The sequence below is a fragment of the Zophobas morio genome, unplaced genomic scaffold, assembly GCF_036711695.1.
Source record: "Zophobas morio isolate AGI-343-1 ecotype UQ-CSIRO unplaced genomic scaffold, CSIRO_AGI_Zmor_V1 ptg000021l, whole genome shotgun sequence".
Taxonomy (NCBI): domain Eukaryota; kingdom Metazoa; phylum Arthropoda; class Insecta; order Coleoptera; family Tenebrionidae; genus Zophobas; species Zophobas morio.
Genome location: NW_026972126.1, coordinates 1,787,341 through 1,813,122, shown reverse-complemented (window position 1 = coordinate 1,813,122; position 25,782 = coordinate 1,787,341). Strand labels below are relative to the sequence as shown.

General features: G+C 32.6%; 3 protein-coding genes across 8 annotated transcripts; 1 reads left to right on the top strand and 2 right to left on the bottom strand.

Annotated features, from left to right (window-relative positions):
• The first annotated feature begins 93 nt into the window (after positions 1-93).
• On the top strand, positions 94-19,109 carry LOC135132315 (uncharacterized). The gene is made up of 10 exons (XM_064060367.1): positions 94-422; positions 472-699; positions 747-985; positions 1,037-1,160; positions 1,211-1,447; positions 1,499-1,737; positions 1,787-2,006; positions 9,445-9,695; positions 18,543-18,896; positions 18,949-19,109. The coding sequence occupies exons 1-10, from the start codon at positions 408-410 to the stop codon at positions 19,049-19,051; spliced, it is 2,010 nt and encodes a 669-aa protein (XP_063916437.1). The 5' UTR covers positions 94-407; the 3' UTR covers positions 19,052-19,109.
• Positions 8,089-14,008, bottom strand: LOC135132319 (transforming growth factor beta-1-induced transcript 1 protein-like). 4 transcript variants are annotated; one of them, XM_064060373.1, is made up of 5 exons: positions 13,820-13,980; positions 9,147-9,194; positions 8,651-8,824; positions 8,362-8,592; positions 8,089-8,310 (listed from the first exon to the last, which is right to left on the bottom strand). In XM_064060373.1, exons 1-5 carry the CDS (start codon positions 13,829-13,831, stop codon positions 8,236-8,238), a joined length of 540 nt encoding a protein of 179 aa, XP_063916443.1. In that variant the 5' UTR covers positions 13,832-13,980; the 3' UTR covers positions 8,089-8,235. The 4 variants fall into 4 exon arrangements, with proteins under 4 accessions (XP_063916443.1, XP_063916446.1, XP_063916444.1 ...); XM_064060376.1 differs by lacking the exon at positions 13,820-13,980 and adding an exon at positions 13,475-13,697; XM_064060374.1 differs by lacking the exon at positions 13,820-13,980 and adding an exon at positions 9,268-9,369.
• Positions 19,097-24,276, bottom strand: LOC135132316 (uncharacterized). Of its 3 annotated transcripts, none has more exons than XM_064060368.1 (8): positions 24,077-24,276; positions 23,963-24,027; positions 23,249-23,332; positions 22,704-23,049; positions 20,462-20,659; positions 19,672-19,892; positions 19,414-19,612; positions 19,097-19,356 (listed from the first exon to the last, which is right to left on the bottom strand). In XM_064060368.1, the coding sequence occupies exons 1-8, from the start codon at positions 24,105-24,107 to the stop codon at positions 19,256-19,258; spliced, it is 1,245 nt and encodes a 414-aa protein (XP_063916438.1). In that variant the 5' UTR covers positions 24,108-24,276; the 3' UTR covers positions 19,097-19,255. The 3 variants fall into 3 exon arrangements, with proteins under 3 accessions (XP_063916438.1, XP_063916440.1, XP_063916439.1); XM_064060370.1 differs by having other exon boundaries at positions 23,249-23,739; positions 24,077-24,092; XM_064060369.1 differs by lacking the exon at positions 23,249-23,332.
• Between the last annotated feature and the right edge of the window lie 1,506 nt (positions 24,277-25,782).

Here is a 25,782-nt window from a genome sequence, read left to right as displayed (position 1 = left end):
AAAACTAAAATATACGCATACATATTTCGTAAAAAGCTTTAAATGAATTATTGCGGTTACCTTGCTTTGTTTGTAATCTAAATTACTAAATTATTGATAAAAATCATCTAATTTTTGAAAGGAGCATAGTTGTCAAACTATACAAATATTTGGGGATTTTTGCTGTGTTGAAGTGCACTGGTCTCTTATCTGTATTTAATTAACCAGAACACATATATCGCTATCTTTCTTAACGGCCACCAAAATTAATATTGGCCACCCTGCGTTGTTATGGTAACAGTCAGCTGGTATGACAACAATCCCTAGTTACGAATGTGCCAGAAAATGACAAACTAATTTTTATTTTTTTATATAAGTGATTATAATCTTTTATCGATTTTATAACTTACGTTGATTTTCAGCAGATAATGAATGAAATTCCGGTAAGGAATTCTTTTTTCTTTATGTAAAATATAGCTTTGATATTTTCAGGAATTGAAGGACGATTTAGATTTTTTAAAAAAATTCGACCCTCACGGTAAGGTTTGGAAGGAATTTGATGTGCTAGCCACACAGTTGAAAGAAAAAGTACGTACTAATTTTCTCTTGCATCCTAAAAGGTTAAGCTCTGACTCCGAATGTTCAACAAATGTGAATACGCCAAGAAAATTTCTCAGCGGGACTAATTTAAATAAATTAGGATTACTCGAACTTAATAACGTAAGTTGCCTTCAAAAAATAATGTAAATAGTGATACATCAGTTTAGAATGTTCACAAACCTCTTAATGACCGCACAACTTATACGTGTAAGACAATGGATACTGAAAAGCCTGAAAAGTGTAGCAATGAAACAGAAATAGATGATAAAGTGGAGCTTAAAACATCCACAAAGGTGGTAATAGCCAAGAAATCATCTAAAACGGTGAATTTTAATCAGTTGGAGACTTTTAACAAAAAATTTAAAACTCTTGTGGAAAGATCTTTAAAATTTCTCACCAACATTCGGTTTGTACACAAACGTGAATGAATTGCTTTTGTACATTAATGCTTTTACAGGATGATGATAGAGGAAGGAATTGCACCCCCAGATGGTGAGGAGGATTATTTTCGGAGAACGAGACGTCTGCAAGAATTTTCGGCCCGGTTTTCGCGAATTTACCTTTATCCTTTATTACGTCAAGTGAGAACTTACCTATTCACATATTATTATTGAATTGCGTTAAATTTTAGATGGATGAATTGAGTTTACCAGAAAAATTAGGAGCAAGTGTTGTTAATCAAAAGTTCCTCTATGCGCAACAAATCATTTTACAAGGTTTACAAGCATATTATTCTCATCTGCCCAGTTCTGTAGGTAAATGTGGTTCAGATAAACTTAAATCGCTTTTAGACCAAATTATGTATCTGTGTCATTTATATGAATTGTTGAAGAAAGATTCGAATCCTGAAAATTGGGAATTTGTAAATGTAACTGTGTCTTATATTTATAAATACATTGCTAATATTGTTTATTTGAAGGCAATGCGTTGTCATGTTGAATTATTATTAGAAACAATAACAACATTTGATTTAAAATTAGCGGCCAAAAACACTAACGTGCAAACTGAAGTTAAGAAAAAAGGAAGTAGACTCATTCGGCCTAATAAGTCGTCACATTTTAATAAAAATAAATCAAAATTGTCTATGTATATAACAAATTCTGCTTTCAAGAAAGAATTAGAGATTAGAAAAGGTCTAGATGCTTTAAAAAACAAAAAGTAATTCCTATTCTGATTTATAATATTTCATTCAATTTTAGAATTGTAGGTGTATTGTTAAATCAAGATATAGAACGGCGGGTTTTAAACATAGACCACCACTCGAAAAACAAGTAGCTACTAATGCTCCAAACAAAATTAAGTTATTTAATAAAAGTACTTCTGGGTTATTAAAAAATTCTTCAAGGGAGATGCCGATTAGAGAAGACGATATCAAAACTATGGTTGAAATAGATTCGGACTTTGCAGCGCCACCAAATACAAGAGAGGTAAATATTAATATGTAATCTAGTACCTATACGTAGGCCTTCGTTTTTATAGACACTTAATTTCACACACTTCTGATATTTTGCACACAGTTATACTTGTAAATTAATATTATTGACCGAATTAAAAACGCAAAAGTTGCCCTTGGGAAAAGAATAGTACAATCTTTGTTTCACTATACGATCTCGCATAAAAGCAATCATATTGGCCAAACAGGTGACATCTATGACGATTGGACTACGAATGTCAGTACCTACTTTACAAGTGAAATACTTATGTTGAGATTGTAACTCACCATTAATAAATTAATATGAAAAATTGGTCGAAGGTTGTTTCGACAGAACTTCCCTCGCTCCTGAAATACAATGATATTTTTTTTGAGTCACCCTGTATACGCAAATCCAAAAAATATTAATGGAATGATAAATCACAACTACAGACGCATCATATTTTGTACATTTTAGATAGGATTTATTCAGCAAAATTTTGGGGTGACGTCATCAATTTTTTAGGGGGGATAAGCAAATATATTTTGACTAAAAATTTATTATGCACTTTAGAACCTTAAAACATCTGCAAGATTTCAAAGCGTTCGGTTTAGCAGATTCAAAATTAAATTGGAAAATGTTGTTTTATAATTTTGATTTTTTTCCAAAAATCTGGACGTTTCGGGTAAAAACTCTATTCGGAGTCATAAACTACATGTTTAGGATTATGTTATTTTACACAATTTAAAACCCATTTGATATGTACAATTTTGAAGTGACGTCATCGCATCAGTGGTGGGGATGATTAGATAAATTTTGGTTAGCGTTTTACCATCTACATGATATTCCTAATATAAATACAAAATTTTACAACAATCGGTCCAGTACTTTCGAAGATTATCTGTCTGTCTAATAAAAATCCGGGACGGCAGACAGACGGACAGACGGAAACGGAAGACCTATTTCTTCGTCTTCTAGGGGTCATGAAAGATCGAGAAAATGTAAAAGTAGAGAGTCGGCCTACGGACTCGATTATAATACTTCCTTTGCTTACGCTCGGGAAGTAATAACACAAAAAAGTATATTGGAAGTAATTGACATAATTAATATATTTCCGTGTGTTTTGTGGTTAAACATGCTGTAATGCTAAAAAAACTCTAGCATAATTGTCAAGGTGCGTTAATTTCATTAACTGAAATGTTTAAACATGTATTGATATCCATGTAAAAATACGTTTTAAAGTATCAAATTCTCATTACAACAGTGGCTGTCACATATTTTACTTTTATTAACCTCCGATGTAAAAAGAGGGGTGTTATAATTTATAATAACTTTGAAATCTTTGTCAGTGCCTTTTTTTTGTTTCAAAGTTGGTTTAATCGGGATTCATTTCAAGTTCAGCTTATAATCATAACACAGTTGGTGTAGGAACGAGCTGACTCCGCGAAGCTGGGGATAGCGTGTTGACCGTTGGAGCGAATCTTAACCAATTTCAGACTTTGTAAGGGCTCATTTTTATTGTGCCGGGGGCCGGGATTTTTTCAGTACTAATACTTTTTCCGTACAAAAGTTGATCTGTTAATAGCGAACTTGCGACTTCAGAATGTTTTGATCTTTTTGATGCAATATTTGGTGCGATAAAATATCCTTTAAAGTTCTGAAGTTCATATTGCAGTGACCCCGTGTAGTTTGGTTAATAAAGACGCCGACTTTCTGGGAATGTTAAGGCGACTCACTGAAAAAGTGTGGATTTTCTGAAGTCCATATTCTTGTGTTTTGTGACTTTATATAGCTACCAAGACGAAGGTATGTTTCATCACTGCAAAAAGTTTTTTCGCGATAGTCATCCGGATCTAGAGTATTTAGAAACATTGACAGTATTGAATTCTTTGAGGGAAATGAGTTGGACGTAATTCACATACAGATGTGAGACGATAGCTAAAAAAATGAAGATATTTTCTTAGAATCGTGTTATAGGTAGAAATAGACCAACCAAGTTGTGATAAATGACCGATAGAAGTAAGTACCCAGGGCTTCTCCCATTACTTCACTCGCTTCTTCAATAACTTCTGGAGTTCGCTTCTTTGGATGGCCGCTTCCAATTTTTGTAAAGCAGATCCATTTTCTTGGATTTTTTTTTAAATAGACTTGTAAAATTTCAAAGTCAGCGAATTGTTCTAGAAACACTTCCATGCACGATCCAATTGAAATTTGCCAAGTTCTATCTACTTTTATACCTTTTCGATAGTAAGAGATTACCATGAATACTTTGTGTTGTCCAGGAAAAGCTTTGGCGAAAATGTAAACAGCAAAACTTACACACTAGTTCTGAAAAGAACAGATTTTTATCACACAAACAAAGCAAAAGATGAATAACAATAAACTGCGAAAAATCGATATGTAAGTCTAGGAAATGCTAAGTCAAATGTCAATTATGTGAGAACCCGACTACATTTAAAATAGTAATGATGAAACCATCCACGTTGTTATAAATAAACGCAAATAATAATTTAACAATATACTTTTGATTATATAATACTTGGGTACGTATGTATTTAATAAAGAATTAGACGATTTTTGTCATGGCTAAAGGATTATACTTATTTACTGTTTTTGTTAAACAGTAGCAGCAGTGGTGACATCAATTTTGATTTTAATTTTAATTTTACACAATGGTGGAGGCGCCGGGTAACAAAATTTTTAATATCATGTTTGTGAGTATAATTTTAGTAAATAAATCGTGTTTTTTCCATTTTAATATTTTATAGCTATTGCACAGGGAAAAAAGTTGAAAGTATTCAGTATTTGTTCATGCGTTTTGCAACAATTATTTGTTATCTGTAATCAGTGACTGTATGTATATATACTTAGACATTCTTGAACTTTTGGCCCTTTGTGACTTTATTGGTGAACATCAATAATTTTTATAACCTAATCAGTGTTCATTTCGAACTAAACAGGAGTACATTTTATGTGAAAATAAGGTGTGCGAACTTAAAATCGGGTCTATAATTAATTTCCACATTTTTTCTATAAAGAAACAAGTTGCATAGTGCTATATTAAATATGACTTTTAGATTGTGATGATGATAATTTATTTTTAAGCAAAACTGTCATATTAGCAATGGCCCCACTAAAAGAACATAAAAAAACAAAATTAATAACATTAGTGTATGACAGGCATTCAAAAATTACTGCATATTTGGCGGTTAAGGGATTAAAAAATTATGTAATTGGGAAAACATTGTATAGAGTTTGGGAAACATTGGATAGAGGTGGTGGAATAGAAAGGATGTATAAGGTAAAAAATAGAAGTCGATTAATAAATCACAGGTATAGCATGTTAAATTGCACATTTTAAAAAATTACCTAGGAAAATTAAGAGATAATGGCATCTGATTTTGGTGGTGATGGGAGACAAATTTTTATCTCTGTTTTTTCATCTATACGTTATTCTTAAAGTAAGTATAAAATTTCATAATCTGCCTGATACTTTAAATATTACTTGCCTGATAAGGTCGCCAACAGACGACAGACAGGCGGAAACGGCAGATCTATGTTTTCATATTCTGGTAGCTATCTTTAGGATACTAAGAAAGTATTCGTCAAATGATAACCCTGTTACAATACTTTATTAAAATCGATGAAAAAATTATTTTGATTTGTTTTTTATTTGTTAGAAAAATTGTTAACATAGCTTCGTGCATTTTGCTACCATTGTTATTAAATTTGCCTTTGACAAGTACTATATTTTAAATTGCAGAAACTTTTTGAGGACATAACATAAGTAATATAGTTCATTCGTAAATGATTTTTAGTTAAATAACGAGAACATCCATCGATAACTAATATTTTAAATGTAGGTATTTAACGGAAATATATGCAAGAAAGATTGTTATTTCTTTTTGTTACCAACAATGAAGTGTTCATATATACGGCGGGCATTCCTCAAGGATGACATTTGAACCTTTCTCCGTCGTGTTATTTGTCACTGAAAAAGTATATATTTTCTGTTAGGCTATTTTTTGTACATAATTGTAGTTATTTGTGGAGGTTGAATTCTCATTAGATTGGAATTTGCAATCTGAGTTAATGATTAATAGTAATAATAGCTGTCGTATAGATCCTGTTGTAGATAAAACGAACATAATGTTATTTTGTAAAACAAAGTGCGTCTTGTTGAAGAAACCGATGTGTTCTCATTTTTAAATGAAATATCTGTCTATAGTAATCGGTTCTGCGGTTGAACACTTTTGTCATCATCCGCTGAGATTATTAACAGTAGAGAAAAATATATTCGTTCCATTCGTTTCAAGGGCACCAACACTTTGTTACACTTTACTACTGGACGAATTTATTACTGCTTCTTTTAGTTATAAAGTGCTTTGTGCTTCATAAATTCTGGATAATTTTAGAGCAGTTTTCACTGTTTATTTCTTTTTATACAATTCGCAACACATAATTATTACATGTTAGCTTATACAAAACTGATTTGACATACACTTTGTAAAACTTTTATGACTTAAGCGGCTTAAGCCAAACCACCCTTATATCCGAACCGCAAGGATTATTACTGTTCATTGTTGCCATAATGGAGCTGTAAAGTTTTACTAGGTATATGTGAACTGTATAAGTTATACAATAGTCAGTTTGACTTATAGCGGTGCTTTGGCTTAAACCGCTTAAGTCATAAAAGTTTTACAAGGTGTATGTCAAGTGAGTTTTATATATACGCTATGTTATATGGTTTCAATGAGTACCTTAATCTATGTAAACTTCACACTAATTCTATTAATCATTTAGTTAATATTTTTATTGATTGATCATTTATTTAACTTTTTGTAAATGTAAAGTGTTATTGCTACGTATAAAACTGTGATAGAAATAAAAGTACTAATTGATTTAAAATATTTAGGTAGGATGTAATTTTTAGCTTCTTGTGTTTGAAAATTATTTTTACCATTATTGAAATTAAAAGACTGGTTTTATGAAAAAATGTAAGCAGAAGTTACGGCGACCGGATATGACTACCAAAAGGTCCCTCCCTATATTTGTAAAGCAGTCATATATATGTACAATCCATTAACACAGACGACATTTTTGGAATCACTGACTGCAAACTATTGAAATAAGGAAATAAATACATCTGTGTTGTTTTATTGTGCTGAAATCTCGGTATGCATATGTTATTGTTAACGGCATTATCACAATTGCGTCGCTACAGCGACATAAATATTTGGATAGCGTAGTTAGCAGGAAATTACCCTTGTGGCGTTTTTTCCTTATTATGGTATATTCAGTTGTAATCGAAGTTTCTAAGTAGTTTTTCTCTTGTTATGGACTTAATGATAGGTTTTTGCTAAGCCTGCGTAGATGCATCTATGTTCTGTTTATTTATTTATTTTTAGACAATACAACAAAAACTTCTTTTTCAAAACACATTAAACTTTATTTTTGAATTTTGAATATACTCGATAAAGTGACTGTATCTAACATTTCCACAACTTGGTTATAGTTCTAATTATGTTTATCTCGACATCATGCTTTGCCATTTATTTTTGTTAAAATATCTTATTTGATTAAGTTCAACATTTGATTAAATTCATATACGCGTCAAAGTAAAACTTTAAAGAATGTCTTACTTAGTGACGTCGAAGAATTAAAGAAAAGTGAGATTTGAAAAATTGTTTTACATACTTGTTAAAGTTTTAAAAAAATTCGTGTCGTCTTGCTTAGAACAGTGTCGCTATTTTTGGTTTTGATTTGGCTCTGTTTTACATGATTTAAGTTTGATTCCTTAAAAAAATATAATATAATGTAATTAATGTATATGCAATCAATAACATCAATGACACTATGGGTAACGTGACATGGTTTTTGGTACCCTGTACTACATATTACGTAGTTTTCAATAAATTTAGCAAATATTGTTTCTGTAAACAATAATAGTAATGTTTTAATCGTAGCTGCATCGCTAAGTGACCTGCAGTTTCTGAGAGACAAAAAGAACATGCCAAAGTTTTGACCAAAGTACTTTTTACTTTACTACGGTACGTGCCGATGTGATAATATAATTGTAGATTGTTTAATACATTAGTACTTTTTAATCAATTTAATAGCAAAGCCATAACATTATTTACTAAAAGAGAACAAAAAGCCATGTATAATATGAATACAGTTGTGTAAATATCGGTGTGTTGATTGCAGAAGCGTGGTGTCTTGATATTTGTATACATATATGTATTTAACATTTAACACATTGAGGTTTGCCCCCTTCGGTGCGGAATGATTGATCCTTCATGATGGGCTTGCCACATTTCTGTAACATCATTCATTCAATATATTACTCTTCATGTGATAAATAACTTACAGAGCATTTGAAGCACAATTGGTGCCATTTAGCGTCCAAAGCGATGACAGCTTGGGTGACGATAGGCTTACCACAGGCCTTGCATTTGTCTGCGTACTTCTCAGTATAGCACTTTTGGCAATACGGAGCACTTTCAATTTCCATGAATTTGGTACCAATCAGCTTTGTCTTGCAGCCTGCACAGACGAAGTGATCCTCATGCCAGTCGGCTCCCATAGCGGTAACGACTTTCTAAAATTTTGTAAAGTTATGTATTGCACATATTTCACTCGTTAGTGATAACACTCACATCTTTGATTGGCTGGCCACAAGCTTTACATTTTTGCAAGAATTTATTAGCATAGCAGTCATTGCAATAAGGCTCATTGTCTTTTTGCTGGAATTTCGACTCTGTGATTGGCCTTTTGCATTCAAAGCAGATAAAATGGTCCGAGTGGTAGAACTTATCAAGGGCTATTAGTACCTAAATTGGGGTAAATATTTTGTTAATTTATTAGTAATTGGGTTGGACTTAGGGATTCTATATTAAGAAGCGCAATCACACTTAAAATAATTTGTTCCGCCATAGCAATAATTGTTTTTCATTGATGATTTAGGACTAAATAGAAACATTTATCGTTCGTTGATATTTCTCTGAGATCACTGCTATTTCTGACATGGATTCTTATCAGTGTTCTTAAGATTAATTTTGTTTTTAATGGTTGTATAAAACTTTATTTGAAGAACCACATTGCTATGGTATAAAGTCCTATGTCATGCACAAATAAATTTAAGATGTAACTTACCCCACCCTCGATGTTCTGCTTGCAGGTAGCACAAACTTTTGGTGGTGCCTATAAATAAAATAAAAATTATATAAATTACATGCGGATAAATTAATTGCAATAAATTTCATTAGTGACATACCGTAGCCATAACAGGCAACCTGAAAGTATCTCAACGACACACCCTCAGAAAAATATAAAAAGTAATAGAAATGACATGTGTCAGAAGACTGGCTAATGGATAATAAAATTTTCACGTCTATGGAAACGGGTCAAAACCCACTTAGTTCCTGTTTTATCGATCGTTTTCTATTTTCAGAATCACAATCACGAAAACATTGCTTCAGACACACAGCAACTGGTACAAGATAATGATCGAAAGCTCAACGATGGGTTGGAGGATGAGAACGTGGACAAAGCCTTAGATGTCTTGCGGAAGTTTTTTGGAAATTCCCCGAAAAACATTCAGGCAGACTTTTTAGAAAAAATCGCTAGCGAGGTTGATAAAAGAAAAGAGGGAAGAGGAAATAATCAGAAGCACAGCGATCAGCCTAAGAAAAAGTTAAAAGAGTACGTAGTTATCATAACTTTACGTTTTCGAAAGTATCCTAAAATACCATGTAAGTGTTAAAAGCGGGATTTTATTTATTTATCACAGGTGACATTTATGATAAACAGGCAAAAGTTTCACGTTTCTTTTGTGCAACCGCTTTGAACTTTTTTGATCGCAGGATATTATTATCTCGGCGCGATCCTAATAGCTTTCATAACGAGCAAATGGAAATTTAAAATATTGCTGGCAAGGGATTCGAATTTACAGACTCGTTGAAAAGAAGACATTAAGTTGGTGCTAAAATGCACGAAAACTTAATAAAAATGTCTGCTATGAAAAGCAGTATAAAAAAAGTTTTTTACTACCAGTGAATTTTTTTACATGAACACTCGCCAAAAATTATGTCATTCCACGAATTTAAGGCAACGAACGTTTAATGTACAAATGTATTTTTTATCGATTACGTTTCGGTTAAGTTAATTGAAATTTACTTTCATCACGCGTGCAACAAATTAAACACGCACTAGCTTAAAATTTGCAGGTTGCCAGCTCATCATTTTTTTTTTCGTTATAAGCGCCAAAATTGTTACGCTCTGTGAGTAACGTTTGTTCATTAGTGTAACTTTTTTCACAAAAATAACAAATCTCAGGCACTAAAATTGTACTTTTTAAAAATAAAACAAAATACGTGGGTGGTTCCGACTCATTGTAGTATGGACTTGTCATCAACTAATCTATAAGTTAAAAATTTTAGAAAAGGTGATAAAATGTTGACCTAGAACTTATATTCGTATGAGGAGGTTCACAATAAAAAAAAAACTGTGTTAAAAATAGCAGCACAGGGTGTATTATATGTAATTTGTAGAATTTTTATACAGGTTCATAGTTATTAAATGCATTATCTAAGAGTATACATGAGTATGTAGTCGACGTGGTATTTATTTTTTGATTAAGTAATGACACATAGTTAATATAGTACGAAATCTTAGATAACGGCAATAATATTTGCGGAATGAAGTGTTTTAATAAAACTGGTATTTGTGAAATACGCCTAACGCTTGCTCCACCTTTTAACTTTTTTATTTATAAAGATAAATTCTAGAGATATGGAACATACTCCTTATTAGAGAATAGTCCACTTTGTACCTCATGTACTTTTAAAATGTGTTTTTTTTATAAAAGTTTTTCACGAAATTGTTGTATTATTTAATTTTACTGTATGCAAGAAATTCCAGAAAAAATCGTGTAGGTTTCTTGAAACAGACCACGAAAAGTTACATCCGTTTTGATTTTTTGGAAAATGATTTATACTATGCGTGGCCGTAAAGACTGTATTCATTTTTAACACAACTAAGATTTAATTGCCACTGCAAATGAGGTGCAGAATATTATAACCAGTCAAATATTAAATTTAATTAACAAAACATGACTGGTACAATTTAGACGTGGTTTTGTGTGAGAATGTTTTGTATATCATATATGTTACTTTCGTGAATGAAGTGGGAATTAATAAATACTACCCACAATAATAAAAACACCTTTATATTTCTGCAGCAACACCAAAGCCTTAGGATTAATTTCATTTGTAAGAGTTTTAAAAATAGTCAGTCGAATAAAGCTATCTACATTTAATTTTTAACTAGTAGCCTCTTAAGTAATAAAGATTCTGTTGAATCTAAAAAGAGGTTACCACGTGTTCTAGATTTATTAGTATTATTTAACCGTTATTGGTCTGGGGGTGCAAAAAGTGTAATATGTTAATTATTTCTCATGGCCGTACGTATCTTAAAACATAAAGTAAAACATTTCGTATTGTTTTTCAATTAACCCAGGAATACTACATAATATTTTTACGTAAATAATAATTTATCATTGTTCTATACTTCTGCTCTTTATAAATAAAAAAATGTTATCGAGATGGAGGGGTGAAACACATTGCATAAGTATCTGTTTTTATTGTGGTGAATTTATACAGGAAAAATAAACTGAAACGAATTTAAATGTTTACGTCAGTTTGGAAAATATGGAGCTATAATTGTTTCTAATAAAATCTTATATGTTTAATTGTAAAAAATTTAAATGTGTCCATCTTCCTTAACTTTAGAATTACTTATAGAATTCTAGTATCAATAAATTAAGTAACTATTTAGTTTTCTATACTATGAAAGGTTAAACTTGTAAAAATAAGAATTAGTGTCACATCAACTTCAGTAGTTTCAGGTAGAATAAAAACTGAAGTTTATTAATTTTTAAAAATTTTTATCTAGTATTTTCCTACACTTCATATTTAAGATCAAAATTCATAACTAACCTCGTAACGCACCATATTTCGGCCTAATAAAACAAATGCCTTATTTCTTATCTGAACTATATTTTTTTATTATTTAATGAACCGTAGTTAGATTACTGCTCGATTATTGCAAACGCTGTCGGCGCAAAACAAATAACATTGTGGACAGTGTGGTCGTTGTTCAAAATGGGTGATAAATCACTGCAGTTAATGTTGATGTTATATTTTCTTATAACAGAAATAAGGTTTTCGGTAGTAACAGGTAAATTATGTGTGCTATTTTTAGTAGTTTTTATTGGGGAAAAGGCGCAATATTAATCTCTGTCGCATATAATTTTACATTATGAAACCTACAATTACTTAGGTACAAATTCCCACACATAGTGCGTTTACATGTAATTATTATTAAATGCACAAAATTTTTATTATGTAATATTTTATGAAGCCCATTCTGGCATTCAATACCTACTATTTTCGCATTTGACAATAATAAATAACTTCTTGTGATATTGCAGAAAAGTTTAATGGGTAGCAGAAACAATTTATTTTCTTAAAAAATAAATGTTATGACTGTCTAACTCCTGCATTGTAATATAATAAGCGGGTTTAGAAACACATTATAACAAATAAGTATTTTTTCTTCCAGAATCGACTTGATCACAACAATGGAATAACACTCTTCACACACCAAACTTGACTCAAAATAACGAGGCGTAATGCTAATTGAGTTAGCGTTATTAAGATGTTTAAAAACAGAATGAAAAAAAGTGATTTTGTTAGTAAATGCATCTAAATTTTGCACCAAGTTTGGTATTTCTTTGTCGAAATTTTTCTTCGGTGGATATGTCGTATTATAATTTTGTATCTCATGTGTGTTACAATTGTAAATCATATGAAAAGATACAACCCACTACATGTAGGGCGTGCCAACGAAAGAATCTGATGATTAATGGCTTCATAATAATGATGCAATTTTACAGTTTTTAAAAATAGTTTTGTGAATTTTCTAAAACATCGACTTTTCTCAGAGAATTTTATCACTGAATACATAGTCGTTCTTATCGTAATATAACTTCGATCAAGATTGTGGTAATATATTTTGTTAAATAATATTTGCCACCTGTTTTCAACACCCGATGTTTACATTTATGAGTCTAATTTAAGAATCTAAAAAATGTGTAACGTGTCTCCTAAAATGGTGGTAAACAAGGTGACTGTTCGCAAAATAGTTCCTCATTTTATCTTGTTGCATATTGTAACACATTAATAAGAATATTTTACGCTATGTCCAAACAACTATAATTAACCGAAAAGTGGGCGTATACTGGATCATCCCAATGCAACGCGTTCCCTATCCAGTTGCACTTTTAAATAAATTTTAGCTAATTTTCAAACAAAAAAACATTAAATCAGTTTAAATTAGCCGGCGTTGCCAAGAGTGAATTTATTACAACAACAAATTTCGGATTAAATTATTCGTAAATTTCTTTGCTTAAAAAAACATACCATTATTGCTGATTGAAGGCGCACTCAGATTTTGATTGTTGCACGTCGTAAACGCAAAGACGGACTAACACTAAATCTAATACAACGTAGGAGGATTCTGTCGTTGTTTTCCGAAATTCGCTGGACCCGATGCGTTTATTTTGGTACGGTTATAATAAAACGCCTTTAGAACAGAACCGAACCCCAGGTTTGCGTTTGGCCAGAGATTTTTCTCCAGTGAACTAAACGTATCGAGTCCGGATCTGCTGGTTTAAAATTAATACTACGATTTGTTTGGGAGAACTAATTTTAATTTTATGTTTCAGAAATTTTCCTAAAATTATGTACAGTTGTAGTGGTACTCACCGTTTCGCTCATTCTTGCGCGTTGCTAACTTAATGAAGGTTTTCAGCGCACCGATTCTCACTTATTAATACGCGATGATATCATTTTTTATCAGATTTAGAGCTGTAATAACTAATAAATAAATACTTGAGCAGGTATGCCCTACCACTAAAACCATGCTTAGAGAGTCATACGGAACAATAAAATTGTTGCGGTTAATCCGAATTTTTCTGATAAACTTTAAACGTGTTTGTTTTTGACCTTTATTCATTGTATTATTACGTGTTTATTACATTTTTTGGAAGGATTGTGTATTTTTTCAATAACAAAGTTTAACGGCAAATTACTCTTAGCGCAGTAAAACTTATTACACGCAATGCGCATATCTGCCTTGGTGTGTGGTCACACACTACTCAAACTATTGCATTCGATTGAGTCATAGTTTGCGTTTGAAATATCAACAATTGATTACCTTATTTAGAGAGGTTCATATTCGGTGTTTCTAAATATATCTCGATATGAAATTTATTCAAAGCATTTTGCACTCGAAACGCTGAAAATATTGGAAACTTGGCTCAGTGTAACGCACAGCTAAATCGAGGATGCGGCAGGAAATTATATTTTTGCTGGAACACGCAACCATCCATAAGTTTAAATGATGTGCACACATTTCATAATGCATTACGACTGTTTCTATTTAAAAGAGTAATAAGAACGAACATAGCAATGTTTTTTATTTATGATAAAAATTCCCAATTCATTTAAGTAGTTTGTTCAGCTATTATTAGGACTGAGTCATTTAAACAATTAACGCAAGTTATCCGTAAACCATTAGTATCTTAATCTGTTAACTATGTATTTCATCGTTTGTGGAAATTTTTTGTCAACGCATAAAATATTATCAGATTAAAGGTACAGGGTCACTTTGATTAGGAAAATTCGTAGCAAACTAACTTTTAGTTTTAAAGTAGTAGGATGTTGTAACGCTTTCCAGCAAAAAAGTAAAAATCGAGAGATATGTAATAAAAACCACGTGATTCCAATTCTGGATTCTAATAATATTTATCATTAATTCACAGGCATCATAAATATTAAAAGGAACTGTCTAAATAACGCGCTATAGGATACTAACCAAAAAAAAAGTAAGACCTAATATTTTTTCTAAATAATACAATCTCAAAAAAGTTGTCATAAAAAATTCTCGAAAGAATGAAATTAAGTTAGGAAAGTTAGTGAGAATAATGGAAATTATTTTAGGCATTTATATGGACAAGGAAAATTACATACATTTTTGTAAGTTAAAAATATGTATATTTCAAGGCTTTAATACAATGTAAAATAATAAAAATAGATATTAGACACAGTTAATCTTCTTTATCTAAATAAGCTTGCTTTACGTAACAAAGGTACAGATAATATCTTCAAAATTTGTAGTTAATAAAAGTTTGAAATTCTGTAATATTTTGTGAATGTTATGACTTCGAGTAATTTTTGAAAAAAAAAATGTACTTACTGATTCCTAAAAGTAAAGTTTTCACCCATCACCATGTTGAACTATTATGATTAAATAAATGAAAATTGACTAGAGTCAAATTTACAATTAAAATAATACTACAGTGTAAACTAAAAACATTATGCTGGTTCATAATGCCACATATGTTATAACGTTTTGTTTATTCTAAGAGTAGGAAGAGTAGAATTGCGTGGATATTCTTTCTTACAACTACTATTAACAATTTTTAGCTTTTAGAACATTTATGTACTAGTCAAAATAGTGTGTACTAATAAAACAGCATACCTGAAATTAGTGTTTTGAATTTATATACACTGACCGGCAAAAAAATCCGGCCACCCTGAAAAATTTCGCAAAACCACTTTAAAAATTATTAATTAAACTAGTGATCGTTATTTCATTAAAGAACTATCACTATTGACACACATGTTGTACAAATGACTAAAAAAAGTAGACATATAAACGCAGAATTAAATTTAATTTAACAAAATAAGAGAAACAGATCAAGTACGATATTTTCTTAATTAAAACAATAAAGGAGGGTGTTGTTGTAAACAGTGTTTTTCATTATTTGATTATAAGTTTAGCAGTTAATAAACGTTTTCACGCGAAAACAATGCCGTTAACTCTTACAGACGTCTTTCAAATTGTCGCTCTGTTTCTGTTATTTTGTTAAATTAAATTTAATTCTGCGTTTATTTGTCTTCTTTTTTTTGCTAATTTATACATCATGTATCAGTAGTGAATAGTTCTTTAATAAAATATTTAAGAATTTTTAAAGTTCGGTTTTGCGAAATTTTTTAGGGTGGCCGATTTTTTTTGCCGGTCAGTGTATATACAAATAATGTTTTCTATAATGGCACAAAGATAATAATGTGATATAAAAATGTAAAAGATAAAAAGTTTAAGTAAAATTTTCAAAATAAATAGAAATCTATCATCTAAAAAAATAATGTTACCTACGTTTTTTGTCAATCCAATGAGTTAAATAGAACTGGGATAGACGTTACAATAATTTTGTCCTTTTTACTTTCCCAGCGTTGCTAGAAAAGTAGTGTATTTAGCGAATGGTTAATTGATTAATTTCATTTTTCTCGACTCCTAGAGCATGAAAAAGTAGGTTTTCCGTTTGTGTTGCCGGTCTATCTGTCGTTTGTTCGTAATTTAATTAGACAGTCTACTAAACCATTGGACTGACTGTTATAAAATTTTAGAAGTATTTTGAAAGCGAGTTTCCAATTAATTTTTTTTAATATTTTTTGACATAACAGAGTCAGAGTGTCAATAAGAATCGAAAGTGGCAGTCAGTGCGGATCTTCTTTTGAATAGAGACCAATGAACTGCAAAATGTTACTGTTGTTACACTATTTTTAATTCTTTTCCAAAAATTCTTGTGCACATAGTTAGAAACAGAACTTGTGCTTAATGAAAATATTTGTTTTTTTTTAAGTTAATTGTCCACGTACTTCATTTTTAAAGATTTTTTGTGATCTACACCGTCACTAATTAATTGTGCAATTTGCTACGAAACATGGGCATTTTAAATCCTCTGTAGTATCTTCATAATTATATAGTACCGTCAGGACTAGCATCTATAACACCAATTTGCTAGTCTTAAATTTACAAACGCGAAAGATGAAAAAATTAATAGAACGAAAATAATTCGGCCATAAATTTTCTCATTTTCGCAGTGATTTTTTTATTTTTTGAAATAAACCTCTTTGTTTTTATACATATTTATTATATTATTTTGATGATCAATACAAAACTACAAGTATCCTGAGAATGATTGTGTGAATTGTGCGAGTAATAAATTAATATCTGTAACAAATCATCATGTTTGTAGATTAAAAATCGACGTCTCTCTCTTTTTTTTTGCGATTCACGATATTACAATTTGAGCAAAGTAGTGTAATAAATTGCGTACACGAATCAATTTTTAAATTTACAAATGAAGCGTTTGATACTTTTTAAATTGGGTAGCGAAATCTCGAGATACTTAGGCAACCATCATCAAAGGTGCCGACAGTGGCAGTGATTTCTATCCTGAACATTGGGATTAAGCCTATATTTATTTATATGATCACACAAAAAAAATGTCCCGTATGTGTATGTATTTTATGAATATCGAATATATTTGGCTAATCATCCCTACCAACAACGGTATGACGTAATTTCCAAATTTTCAATAGTAAAGATCTAAAGATCTTATTTAAATTTTATAAAATAATACTCCATTTGTGTTGAGTTTTTACTCTTATTAGATATCTTGATTTTTTGGAAAAAAGTCAAAATTGTATAACATTTTGTAATTTAACTTTGAAACTGTAAAACTTTGAAAACATTTTAAGGTTATCGTAATCAGTGTATTCATATTTTTTAGAATTACTTACACAGGTTGACACAAAACAATTAATAAATGAGGATATCTTTTACTGACCAAATTAAGAACGGTGCACACCAATTTTCCCGAAAATTTCAGTATACAGCACTGTTGTTATTGGTATTACACTCTATTGAAATTGATCTACATGCCCTTGCTAGAATAATGTTTGTGACGTCATTGCAAAATTTTGTTACGGTAAAACTCACTTGAAATAGGCGCATAGCATGCTTGTTTACTTACTCGAACAATTCACACCTACCGTTTTCTAACTTATCGCGGTTATAGATTTTATAATTTTTCGAAGAATCTGTACTTGGTTGCCTGTACTTCAAAAGAGAAGGAAGTTCTGTTTAAATAAATTTAGATCAATTTTGTAAACACATATAACGTAATAATAGCATTTTCAACATGTAAACACAGTAACAGTGATTTTAAAATTAAAATCATAAATTAACATTAATCACTTGTAAAGATCCATGTGAAAACAAGTAAGAAATATTAATTGAGGAATAAAACATATGTATAAGTTTAAAAATCGCAGACGAAAATTAGCTCGCCACTGAGGTAAGTTCAAAAAGTGGTGATCAATTTTCACCTTTGGACTAAAAAATGACTTTAATTTATTATTTCATTTATTGTTTAAAGATCTTTTTGGACTGTTATTTTTCATTTCGCCATTGATACTTCATGTGAAACTTAAACCTGTTTTTTTTTTGTTTTTATCCTAGATGATCTAAATCTTACTTTAACTCACGATTCTACCACATCTTTCACTATTCGTTTTACATTGGAATCTATACCAATAGGGTTGGACACAAAAATGTATTAACATTTTTTTCCCATAGGCCTGTTATGACAATTACGGGAGCCAAAAATGCCAAACTAATTTGTATTAGAGATGACAATTCATTGGTCGACAGTGACGAACTTAGTAAAATAGACAAAGAAGTCATGACAGAGAAAGAAGTGAAGCAAATATCATCTGGAACACAGACTGAATTAAAACAAGACAAACGATCAAACAAATCGACCATAAAAATTAGTCGACTTCCAAGACATACCAGAAAACCGCTGACATTGTTATCCAAGGATTATGCAATTAATATTATTCAGTACAAGTTGCGATATAATCATTTTCATAAACACAATCCCATGTATAGGAAGTCGGTGCACATCCAACCTTGGGTACTAATGGGGAAGTAAGGTGTTGCAACCATGAGTATTCTTGTATGGTTAACACGTGTGTTTTAGGATTTCCGATGACATTTTCAACTATACTCTACAGTCCGTCACAGAGGAATTAGAGGTGAATGAAATTCTTGTAAACTTATACAACGCAGAATTTCAATACTAATTTTATTTTTTTTTTTATACTTTTGTAATAAAATAAATAAAACAATTATTACCTATAACGAATTTTATTTACTACGTTCCATGAAAAGTCACAATGCAGATCTAAAATAAACTTTACTCACTATAATACTATTACTCGAACTAAATACGTTAACATGTTGCACATATTACAGCAAGACGTGAAAAGTTATAAAAAATGAAATAGTTAGACTGAAGGTGTGTATACTTCAGGAGGATATTGAATTCCTAAAATCTTATGACAAACAGCAAATGCTGCCATCTTCTTGGCGGATTTTTTATTGGGACCTGCACAATACAAATTTACATAAATAATCTGTTCATTCAACAATTGCTCAATATTACCTGTTCCTGTGAAATTCTGACCATCAATGGTGCACTTGAATGTAAAAATAACGTTTGGAGGATTACCCTGTCTCCCGAGTTCCTCAAACTGTGCATGTGGTAACATCTGATTCAACAACATCATAGGGTTCATGTGTGCAGCATTTTCAGGCATCTTTTTGGCAGGTCTATTTGTTGCTTGCGGTTGAGCAACAGCGTCCTAACGAAAAACATTTGCCTATATTAGAGTTGCTTCTTGTTATTAATGTTCTAATTTACCCCTCTTGTTTGGTTTGGATCTTCTCCCCACGCATGCAACAATTTGTACAATGCGAATGAAGCCACGTGTTGCCATGGTAACGTAGGTGCACCGTCTTCAGTTGTTTCCATTTTTTCATCGCCGTCTTCATCTTTTTTTAAAGCCGAGAACTGACGGTTCTTAACGATATATTTGAGAGCATTTTCAGCAGCCATACTTTTGGCCTCCATTTTGTTGCGTCCTGTACACGCAAAAATAATTACTGGAGGTGTTTACATTTTCAAGTCAATATAAAACCCACTTTATAACGTCTAACTGATTTTTCTTAATTACATATTTTTGAAAATTATGTATATAGGTCTATAGGCCTTGCAGACCCAAGGTTTAATTCGTGAAAAATACTCTCTCTAAAAGAAACAACTATAAAGATAAAAAATCTAAAATGATGCTTATTTGGCGATATAAAAACTTATTAACACTTCGGGTTTCAGTTGAAACAAATGCTGCTAGCCTTTTTTTGAAAATTTCAGTTTAAAAACTTGTTTTTGTAATTTGATAGCGACAATTTGCTGGCAAATGGTAATGTACGCTTCATTACTATGGACAAATTTTAAGATTATCTATCCAACTCTCAGAAGCCTGGCCAAATACGAATTTTACATAGAATGATCAAAACGACCGCTTCCACGTATCATCGTTAGCCTAATATTCCACAGGTGTAACGCTAGGCAAAGGACTGAATACCAATGCGTGGCTGACTCCATGTGGAAAGTATCTATGTAACTACATTGGGAACCAATATGTACTTACCATGTCCCACGTGACTAACACCATCAACAAGAACTGTGGCTGTATACTGATTCATTTCAGACGGTTGTGGCAGATCTGTTACAGTATATGTTGCACTTTTCACTAATTCATTCAATATCATAACGGCATTTTTAGGTTGTAACATCTTGCTCAATCGGACATTTCGACGACGTTGACGTTCTTTCCTGGTAATTTTTCCTACAAAAGGATAATATTGTGTTAACGTGTTTTTGTTCGTTAGGTAACCTATTTATTTATTTTAGATTGAAATTATTTCAGTTAACATATTTCACACTGCCATCACCGTATTAGGAGGCTTCAAATTTGCGCAGTGATTGTCATCATTTTGATGTTCAACATATAACAAAAAACTTGATACATGTTAGTACAATTCATTTGATAAACCGATATTGTTCGCTTTACTGTACATTTATTTTTCAATTTAAAGTTACAAATCCATACTTGTTCGCATGTTTATGCAATGGAATTAAAAAGATTTGCTTTAAGATTAGCTCAAAAATACAAATAAATTTAAAAAATTGATTGAAAGTTATTTCGACAGAACTTCCTTAGCCCCTAGTACAGTCGAACAAATATGGCTTAGAAAAATTCTAAAATTTAACTTTGAGAAACTTTTTTTAATTATTATGACCCCTTTGAGCTAAAATTAATATATGTGTTAAAATACAGGCAAAGAACCCTCGTATGCATGTTTTTAGTGAGTTCTTCCATATAAAAATGTTTTGATGACATCATCCACAGTTTAGCAAAGGCGCGTGTATTAATTTAAATAGGTGCCGCGTAATACTATTAATAACAGGTACTTATATACTGAAATTTTCGGGAAAATGCGATGGATGTAAAACATGTCGTCATTTTTTGAGTCACCCTGTATAAGTAATTCTAAAAAATTGGTCCGAGTCCATTTCGAGAGAACTCTCCTCACGTCTGAAGTGCAATTTTTATACAATGGTGGGCATCGTGGGTTAAAATACAGGTAAAGAAGCATCGCATGCATGCTTCCAGAAACAGGTGAGGAGACATATATACCATTTTTCGACATTCCATCTGGATGCGAGTGTTCAAAGATGATCCCACATCAACAACTGTAAGAAATAGCGTTGAGTGAAGTCATGTACGCTCTGTTCTTCAGAAGTCCGGGGCTACTCAAAACAGTTAAGTGGACGAACAGAAGACTGTTGCAGCATGTTTACACACCCGAAAATGTGTGTCAGAACTGTTGCACGAACTCACTGTTAAAGGTTTAATCCTCCCCCACGATAATTCCTCCTCACATACAACGAGAACAACGGTTTAGTTTTTATCCGGAAACCATTAAAATTATTCAACATCCACCATACTCTCTGATTTAGCAATGTGTAACTTAAGCCCATTTTTTTACTTCCCGAACATAATTTAAGGAACCATTGTTAGAATCTATCGGGCGATTGACTACTTTCATGAACCCGAAGCATGTGCCGATTATGAGTCCGTGTGAAGTTTTTACCCTAGGCATCGAGATTCTTGCGAGAAAATTTTATAACATTTTACAATTTAACTTTGAAATTGCAAAACCGAATGATGTGAAATCTTGCAAATATTTTAATGTTATTATTGGAAACAACATTTATCAAAATTTACCCGTTTATGTTCCCACCCAAAAAATACTGATATGATCCTACGAAGTGAATGAATAAATAATGTTCTTCAAATTTATGAGTGTTTACGCTAGGCATCTAGTTTTGGGGGAGAAAAAGTGAGTGTGCTTAATTAATTAATTCTCTCGTCTGCATTGAGGAGGCAAAATCAATCAAATTGCGTTTTCTTTTAACACAAATGCTGTCGCTAAACGTGTCAATAGACGAATTCTTTCGAAGTATATACATGACGTTAAGAATATACTGAGAAATTGAGAATACAGTTTTCCCTTGGAATTTGGAATAGTCCCGCGGCGCAGGTGTTGCAGGAGTGTTATTTACGCCACTAGTTTGTACTTTATAGAGGCCATCACAAAACAAAATCATAAGTGGTAAAAACTGATCAAGCAAACAATGCGCAAGACCTCGCTTAGTTACGTTATCTAACGTGCTGGCGTTCCAAAATTTACTCAAATAGGTCTTCCCCTGATTATGATGAATTAATAATGCTGTATCAGTAAATCTGACATTCGTGTTTCCATTTACGAACAATATAAATATACATGTACTTTTATTTATTAAATGAATAAAAAATAAAACCGTACCGACTTTCATAGCCCAGAAAGGTTTTTTCTTAACTTGCTCATCTACTGCCATTTGATCTTCTTTTTGAAAAGCATCATTTGGATCTTGTTTCACTATTTGTGGTGGTGGCGGTGCTTGTTGTGGTTGTGGTTGTGGCTGTGACTGAGGTTGTTGTTGTGGCTGTTGCTGCTGTTGTTGTATTTTGCCAGGTGGACTTTGGTGCTGTTGCTGTTGTATTTTGCCAGGTGGACCTTGCTGCTGTTGCTGTTGTATTTTGCCAGGTGGACCTTGCTGCTGTATTTTGCCAGGTGGACCTTGTTGCTGCATTGGGCCTGGATGCCGCTGCGGTGGTGGTCCAGACATTCTCTAAAGTAATACAACAAATTTAAACATGGTTTCATACAGGATAATGTGAAGGCCGTGTGCGTTTCGTCAGTACGGCTCAATCAATAAAGTTAAAGCCTTAATCTTTGAAACACATGATCTACCACAGGTTGTAAAGCTAACAAGATTCCATGTGCTTGCAGCGCTGCTCCCTGTGGTACACTAAATTGGACTTACATACCTGTTGTCCTTGGGGTCTGAAATTTCCATTTGATTGAGGCGGTCCTTGCGGTCTGGGGTGTTGTGCCCTATTTTGGTTCGCCAGCTATGTGAGCAGGTTTAATTTGGCGTTAAATAAAACCTTTGCGGTTGTGAGCACCGGTATAGGTGCATCTTTAACTGAGATGTGTGCACATCTTGCAGCTAAAGATTTCAGTTCTACCATACCTTGATTGTAATTGTTTTTCACAAGGTTTGTTTGATGCCTGGAGTATGCTTTATCAAACAAACATTGAAACAAAAAGGTAACCAAGGTACACGTTTACAGTTCAATCACCAAAGATTACAATAATCGTCTGGAAGCAGTTGCACATATGCATCGAATCAAGCCGAAACATATGCTGCAAAATTACATTTCCAGTGCTTGTAATTTTTGTTGGAGGAACAAAATACAAAGAGACTCCTATAACAGTACCACTACCCAGGCTCTTTGTAGCCATGGCCCGTTGACACCTACATAATTAAATCTTGTTAGATTGGACAAGTTCATATGAGGAACCAAAATTATTGAAAACTTTCCGCTAACAGTAGTGATATTGAAACAAATCAAATTTCTAATTGCATTTGGCTTAAAGAAATTCTGTACTTTTTAAGCTTTTAGTTAGTGCAACATTTCTTATGTAAGATACGCTTTTGACTATTTTGACTGATTTATTAATAAAAAGATTGCTCTTACCTGTCCGCCTGATACAAAATTATTCGTAAGTGGTGGATTGCGACGAGCGCCAATGCTGTTGATTCCTGAAAAATTCTGAGTAGAAAAACGAATTAGTACTATTCTAAATTTTACCTTCCGCACTTCTTCTTGTATTATATGCCATTTTGCTGCTTTCACTTGTGTAATCAAGTCCTTGTGTTTTAGGTTTTAATGGATACGATGATACGATAAATACACAATGCTAGACAACGCCGCTAAACACAAAATGGCCACAAATGGCCACAAAGACGAGGTTGTAACGCGGTCGTAGCTTGTAGCAGCAGGAAATAGCTGTTGCGCAGGTCCGCGCAACGCAGCACATAGAAATAGTGAGTCCGCAATAAAATAAAGCGTCAGAACCATAGATTAATATAGATGCGACATACAGGCTGATTTTGCAAAACCACCCCTATTGACATTGGAGTCCTCAACCCATGGTAGAAGGAGACATGGTATAGGCATCCGATGTACCAATTTAAAAATGGTCTGCGCATCCATTTGTGACGTTAGGTGGCATCAACGACCTTGTGACTCTTGTAAGCTTCGCTAGGGAAGTCTAGGGAATTTCAGCTTGAGTTGTCATTGCTCTGTCCAATACGTCAATTAGTTGTCGGATAACGAATTGTATTTTAAATTTCGCGCAAATTTCACCCCACTTGACGTCACACCAGATGCGTATGCCTATACCATGATACAAGTAAATATGGTATGGACATCCCATGAACCAAAACTCGTCTTCTTCTGCGCAACGTTATCTGACGTCATGTGGAATGAATGACCTTTCACTTCTGATGTCAAATATCAATTTTAAGGGTTATGAGGCAGTTATGATTTTTGTGGTTATGAGGGTTATTGTTTATTGTTACCAAACTGATGCGTAAAAACAAATTGGTGGTTTGCTAGCGACCTAGCGTTGTTAAAAAAATAGCGGGGATGATAGCAAATAAGAAAATATGTATATTTCAGCCGAAGATACTCTGCAGAATAAAAATTGTGAAACATTGCAAATTGTTTTTACACTGATTGTGAATAGTAATAATAATTGTACAAAGAATCTCGTACATTTGGTAAGTACAAACCAATAATTTAATACACAACTATTAACCAGTATGGCGATCCTGTTACTGTCATTTGGCCGTCAATTGCCTTGGTGGTAACACGTCTTCCACGACTGTTTGCTGGTTACCGGTGACACTTTCTCGTTGAATAGGGCTGGAGTTGCTTTGGGACTGGAATAGTGTTCTTTCCGGTCCGTTAACTCAATAATTCTAGTACAGTCTGTCGTAACCTCAAATCGTAAACACATCAACCTTTCGTTGACAGATAGCGAAAATTACTAGCCTCGCGCTATCTTTGTTTAACACATAGGTTAGGTTCATGTTAGGTTCCTCTCTGTCGAATTCCGACCACAGGCAGTTTGCCGTACTTTCTAAAGGTAATAGTAGATTAACTAGTGACTTTAGTTGGGCTCGGTAAATATTTCAATTTCCCGCCTGAATACAGCCAGGTGACGTCAGCAAACCTGCGTATGTCCATACCATATTTACTTGTATCATGGCCTATACCATGTCTTCTTCTACCATGCCCACGGCTGTAGAATAGATAGGTTGAGTATCTTTCATTCATTCACGTTCCGGTAGGTGGAATAATTTCTTTCCGTACCAGTTGGCCATGACGCGCGTTATCGAATGGGTCTTTGACCATTGTTTACACTAGCTACTATGCGACTTCTCTGAAACCGTTTTTGCAGAACCCTCATACAACGCCCCTGCCCTGATCGCGTTCCTACTCTTCAAATG

What these genes read in the sequence shown, in the direction of transcription:
- LOC135132316 (XM_064060368.1), bottom strand. Translation starts at nt 24,107, where the DNA reads ATGGCATATAATACAAGAAGAAGTGCGGAAG. An exon ending in TACAAGAAGAAGTGCGGAAG is followed by an intron (nt 24,028 to 24,076) that starts GTAAAATTTAGA and finishes AGAATTTTTCAG; the next exon opens with GAATCAACAGCATTGGCGCT. An exon ending in ATTTTGTATCAGGCGGACAG is followed by an intron (nt 23,333 to 23,962) that starts GTAAGAGCAATC and finishes CTGCTCACATAG; the next exon opens with CTGGCGAACCAAAATAGGGC.
- LOC135132315 (XM_064060367.1), top strand. An exon ending in TTTATCCTTTATTACGTCAA is followed by an intron (nt 1,161 to 1,210) that starts GTGAGAACTTAC and finishes GTTAAATTTTAG; the next exon opens with ATGGATGAATTGAGTTTACC. An exon ending in CCTAAGAAAAAGTTAAAAGA is followed by an intron (nt 9,696 to 18,542) that starts GTACGTAGTTAT and finishes TTTTTCCCATAG; the next exon opens with GCCTGTTATGACAATTACGG.
- LOC135132319 (XM_064060373.1), bottom strand. An exon ending in GTGGCCAGCCAATCAAAGAT is followed by an intron (nt 8,593 to 8,650) that starts GTGAGTGTTATC and finishes ACAAAATTTTAG; the next exon opens with AAAGTCGTTACCGCTATGGG. An exon ending in AATTGTGCTTCAAATGCTCT is followed by an intron (nt 8,311 to 8,361) that starts GTAAGTTATTTA and finishes ATGATGTTACAG; the next exon opens with AAATGTGGCAAGCCCATCAT.